This window comes from Electrophorus electricus, chromosome 10 (assembly GCF_041902795.1).
Source record: "Electrophorus electricus isolate QZ-2024a chromosome 10, ASM4190279v1, whole genome shotgun sequence".
Lineage (NCBI taxonomy): Eukaryota > Metazoa > Chordata > Actinopteri > Gymnotiformes > Gymnotidae > Electrophorus > Electrophorus electricus.
This window is the reverse complement of record NC_137506.1, coordinates 32390777-32395776: the sequence shown is the minus strand read 5'-3', so window position 1 is coordinate 32395776 and position 5000 is coordinate 32390777. Positions and strand designations below refer to the sequence as shown.

At 41.3% G+C, this 5000-nt stretch overlaps 1 protein-coding gene across 2 annotated transcripts in view; it reads right to left on the bottom strand.

Annotated features, from left to right (window-relative positions):
- Positions 1 to 5000, bottom strand: part of crip3 (cysteine-rich protein 3) — a 23955-nt gene that overhangs the window by 6215 nt on the left and 12740 nt on the right. For both annotated transcript variants that reach the window (XM_035532692.2, XM_035532693.2), the window contains exon 3: positions 1327 to 1384. In XM_035532692.2, the coding sequence (XP_035388585.1) occupies positions 1327 to 1384 (58 nt within the window). The remainder of the gene's footprint in view (positions 1 to 1326; positions 1385 to 5000) is intronic.

Below are 5000 nucleotides of genomic sequence, written 5' to 3'. Positions count from 1 at the left end.
AGGACATGACATGGAGGATATGAGGTCATACTTCAGGCATGGTGATAATTGTTGATGATATGAGTCACACAGTCTGTGTGATTGTGTCTGTGTGTTCATATGTGTCTGTGTGAGTGGGTGTTTGAGTTTGTGTGTGGGTGTGTGTGTGTGTGTGTGTGTGTGTGTGTGTGCCAATTAGCAGTCAGAACTTAACACGAAGCTGAAATTTCAACAGCATTTTAACACATAATAAACATTCTACATTCACAGAATCACTCTAAGTGATTGTTAGTTCATTTGGTTCGGCACCCAACACTTGAGTCAATGCAGAGAATAACTTTAATGCTAAACTACTTCATCAGCGTTATTTATGATACAGTACATATGTAACGTTTGTTATTTATGATACGGTATGTATGTTATGTGTGTCATTCATGTTACGCTTGTCATTTATGATAAAGTACGTATGTTACGTTTGTCATTTATGTTACGTTTGTTATTTATCATACAGTACGTATGTTATGTTTGTCATTTATGATACGTTTGTCATTTATGATACAGTACGTATATTACGTTTGTCATTTATGATGTTTGTCATTTATGATACAGTACGTATGTTATGTTTGTCATTTATGTTACGTTTGTCATTTATGATACAGTACGTATGTTATGTTTGTCATATATGTTACATTTATCATTTATGATACGTTTGTCATTTATCATACAGTACATATGTTACGTTTGTCATTTATGATACAGTATGTATGTTACGTTTGTCATTTATGTTACGTTTGTCATTTATGATACGTTTGTCATTTATGACACAGTACATATGTTACGTTTGTCATTTATGATACAGTACATGTTATGTTTGTCATTTATGACACAGTACGTATGTTATGTTTGTCATTTATGTTACGTTTGTCATTTATGATACAGTACGTATGTTATGTTTGTTATTTATGATACCGGTCTGTGTGTGTGTGTGTGTGTGTGTGTGTATGAGTGTGTGTACGTGTGCGCATGTGTGTGTGTGTCTGTGTGTGTGTGTCTGTGAGTGTGTGTACGTGTGTGCATGTATGTGTGTGTGTACATAAGTGTGAGTGTGTGTACATGTGTGCATGTGTGTGTCTGTGTGTGTGTGTCTGTGTGTGCATGTGTGTGTCTGTGAGTGTGTGTGTGTGTGTATGTGTGTGCATAAGTGTGAGTGTGTATGTGTGTGTGTCTGTGTGTGTGTGTGTGTGTGTGTGCGTGTGGGTGTTTGTCTGTGTGTGTGTGTGTGTGTGTGTGTGTGTGTGTGTGTATGAGAGGATGGACTTCACTGGATTACAATCATTCTTTTCGCACCTTTTGGTCCAAACAGGGTTCCGTAGCAGGGCTTGTGACAGTAGGGTAATCCATTGTGCTGTTGGGAAGAAACATAGCAGAACTATTAATGTGCAGTCTGATTACTAGAATAACTTTCCGGACAAGGTAAAACCAATCTGTGGTCTACATTTCTGTGATTTCTATTCAATTTCAGTCATTCTATCTCTTCTAAATCACAGACTTACACTATGCTGGAAGAGAGGGGTATGGATGGGGTAATAGTGGTAGTAGAGAGGGGTATGGATGGGGTAATAGTGGTAGTAGAGAGGGGTATGGATGGGGTAATGACTGCAGTTTCCTACTGAGCCTTTCCTGTATACTAAAAAAAGCCCAGACTGAAACCAAACCCTTATTTTACCCCCCCCTCCACACACACACACACACACAGAGTCCTACTGTCTGAAGCTTTCAGACAATCTATGAAAGTCACACACAGTCTCTCCCTCTCTCTCTCTCACACACACACACACACACACACACACACACACACACACACACACACATTTTAGCCAAGATGAAGGAACTTTTGCATTTTTAGCAAAGAGCTCCCATATGTGTGCCTGTACATTCCTGTCTGAGGGAAATGAAAACATTATTGAACACCAAACCATATAAGAGGGACGTGCTTCAAATCTGCGGTTACCTCCTGACTTCAGCTCCTCCCCTACCTGAAGTCCACATCTTTAACTGTCTCTCTCTCAATCACAGAGACTCACAGTATACTGTCTCTCTCTCACCCACAGACACAGCAAACGGTCTCTCTCTCACCCATAGACACTCACAGCAAACGGTCTCTCTCTCACCCATAGACACTCACAGTAAACTGTCTCTCTCTCCCCTACAGAGACTGGACAGGTGTGCTCAATTCCTAGCCTCTGTATACAGCTGGTAGAGAGAGAGAGAGAGAGAGAGAGAGAGAGAGAGAGAGAGAGAGAGAGAGAGAGAGAGAGAGAAATGCTAAAGCCATAGTACAGCTTGGCTGATCGTCTTGCCATTAGGCAGACAGGACATGACATGGAGGATATGAGGTCATACTTCAGGCATGGTGATAATTGTTGATGATATGAGTCACACAGTCTGTGTGATTGTGTCTGTGTGTTCATGTGTGTCTGTGTGAGTGGGTGTTTGAGTTTGTGTGTGTGTGTGTGTGTGTGTGTGTGTGTGTGTGTGTGTGTGTGTGTGTGTGTGTGTGTGTGTGTGTGCCCATTAGCAGTCAGAACTTAACACGAAGCTGAAATTTCAACAGCATTTTAACACATAATAAGCGTTCTACATTCACAAAATCACTCTGAGTGATTGTTAGTTCATTTGGTTCGGCACCCAACACTTGAGTCAATGCAGAGAATAACTTTAATGCTAAACTACTTCATCAGCGTTTGTTATTTATGATACAGTACATATGTAACGTTTGTTATTTATGATACAGTACGTATGTTACGTTTGTCATTTATGATACAGTATGTATGTAACGTTTGTCATTTATGTTACATTTGTCATTTCTGATACAGTACATATGTAACGTTTGTTATTTATGATACAGTACGTATGTTACGTTTGTCATTTATGTTACGTTTGTCATTTATGATACAGTATGTATGTAACGTTTGTCATTTATGTTACATTTGTCATTTCTGATACAGTACATATGTAACGTTTGTTATTTATGATACAGTACATGTTATGTTTGTCATTTATGATACAGCACATTTTGTCCTCACTGCCCTCTCTGACATCTCCATACCATCCCTGAGGTTTGAATGGGAACCATCTGACCGTGAGCCGAAAATAGAAGGCGGTGATAAAGGGAACGAGAGGCATGGCATAGTGACGTAGTTTAATAGTTTCCACACCTCGCTGGAATTTTGCAACTGCTGATGAACTGCACAAAGTGTGGTGAGTAAAAGGGGAACTCCACACAGCGCGGCCCGATTCCCTGCAGGGTGGGACGGCCTGCTTTAACTAGCTGCCTTCAGCAGGTCACTAACCGGACGGGCCAAAACCTTCTGCAACTGAAGAAAGATAAAACAGAGATTATTATATTTGGTAATAGCAATGAAAGGCTAGCTCGTAACTTCGGCATACTAATAGACTCTGATCTCTGTAACTACATCAGCATTTTATCATCTTAAGAACATCAGCAAGATCAGAGATTTCTTAACTGAACAAGACCTAGGGACACTCATCCATGTTTTTGTCTCTAGCAGGGTTCATTACTGTAACAGACTCCAAACGGGACTCCCAAAAGAGACGAATATCATCAGTTGATTCAAAATTCAACTGCCAGAGTTCTCACTAGGAGCAAAAGAACAGATCACATCCCCCATTCTGAAGTCCTTACACTGGCTACCAGTATACCAGTATACTACGGAGCTGACTTTAAGGTGTTATTGCTGGTCTATAAATCACTTAATGGAGTAGGACCAGTGTATCTCTCTGATATGCAGCAGTTATGAGCAGAACTCTCAGGTCAGTAGGAATGTGTCCGTTAGTCCTGCCTAAAGTACCAACTAAGCAGAGAGAGGCAGTGTTTAGCTACTGTGACGTTTCTAAATTAAACCAGCTGTCAGAGGATATTCGAGGAAATCACTACATCTTAATTTCTGTTAATCACAATTGTATTTCTTCAAATACCTTGTCTTTAATATTTAGACTGTAATAAATCATGTAATGTTTTTACTGTATTTCTTGGCAAAGACCTTCCTGAGGCGACAGTTCTTGGGTTGTAATAACCCGAGCACTATTGCCGTTGTGTATGAAAGGCGCTACAGAAATAAACTCGCCTTGCCTAACCTTGGATATTTGATGTCAGGAAATTGCTTTTTCATGCAGTGTAGTTTTTATGCTCCTATCTTACTATTCCAACTCTTTCACTAATATTCACAACTACTTAGTTACTGAACTCAGCTGTTCTCAGAACAGTTTGCTTCGACCCTCCCTGCAGCCAATCAGCTCTGTTCTCTGAGGAGTGCCTGCTGCAGTCTGGACAGGACACGTCGTCTTCCAGACAGACAGAGCCTCAACCAGACGACTGCAAGGTTACAAATGCTCGGGTCATTTCCAAAACTACTGCCAAGCAGATGCCAACCAGACCCACAGGGCACAAACTGCCTGTGGCTGCCTGTGTGCCAGTGAGCTCCACCCAAACCAAAAACTCCATCCACACTTTAATAGCCGCAGAGCGTCAGAGATGGGGGAGGAGGCGTGAAGATTAAAGTTGGAATCATTAGATCCAAGAAGTGGAAGCACTAATCCCCAACACTGGATCTCAGTCATGACCAAAGAGGTTATCAGACAGAAGAGGTTAAAAATGACTGACCTGCAAGAAAGGTATGGTCAGTTTCTACCAAAGGTGAAAAAGTTTGAAAGTAAATAACTTTGTGTGTGTGTGTGTGTGTGTGTGTGTGTGTGTGTGTGTGTGTGTGCGCATGTGTGTGTATGTGTGTGTGTGTGAGGACTGTTACTGGTACCCTGCACTGTATGAGCCCTTCCTTTGTCTCCTCCTCACAACACACTAATTCTTGTGTGTGTGTGTGTGTGCGTGAGTGTGTGTGTGTGTGTGTGTGTGTGTGTGAGAGTGTGTGTGTGTGTGTGTGTGTGCGTGAGTGTGTGTGTGTGTGAGTGTGAGTGTGTGTGTGTGTGTGTGTGTGTGCGAG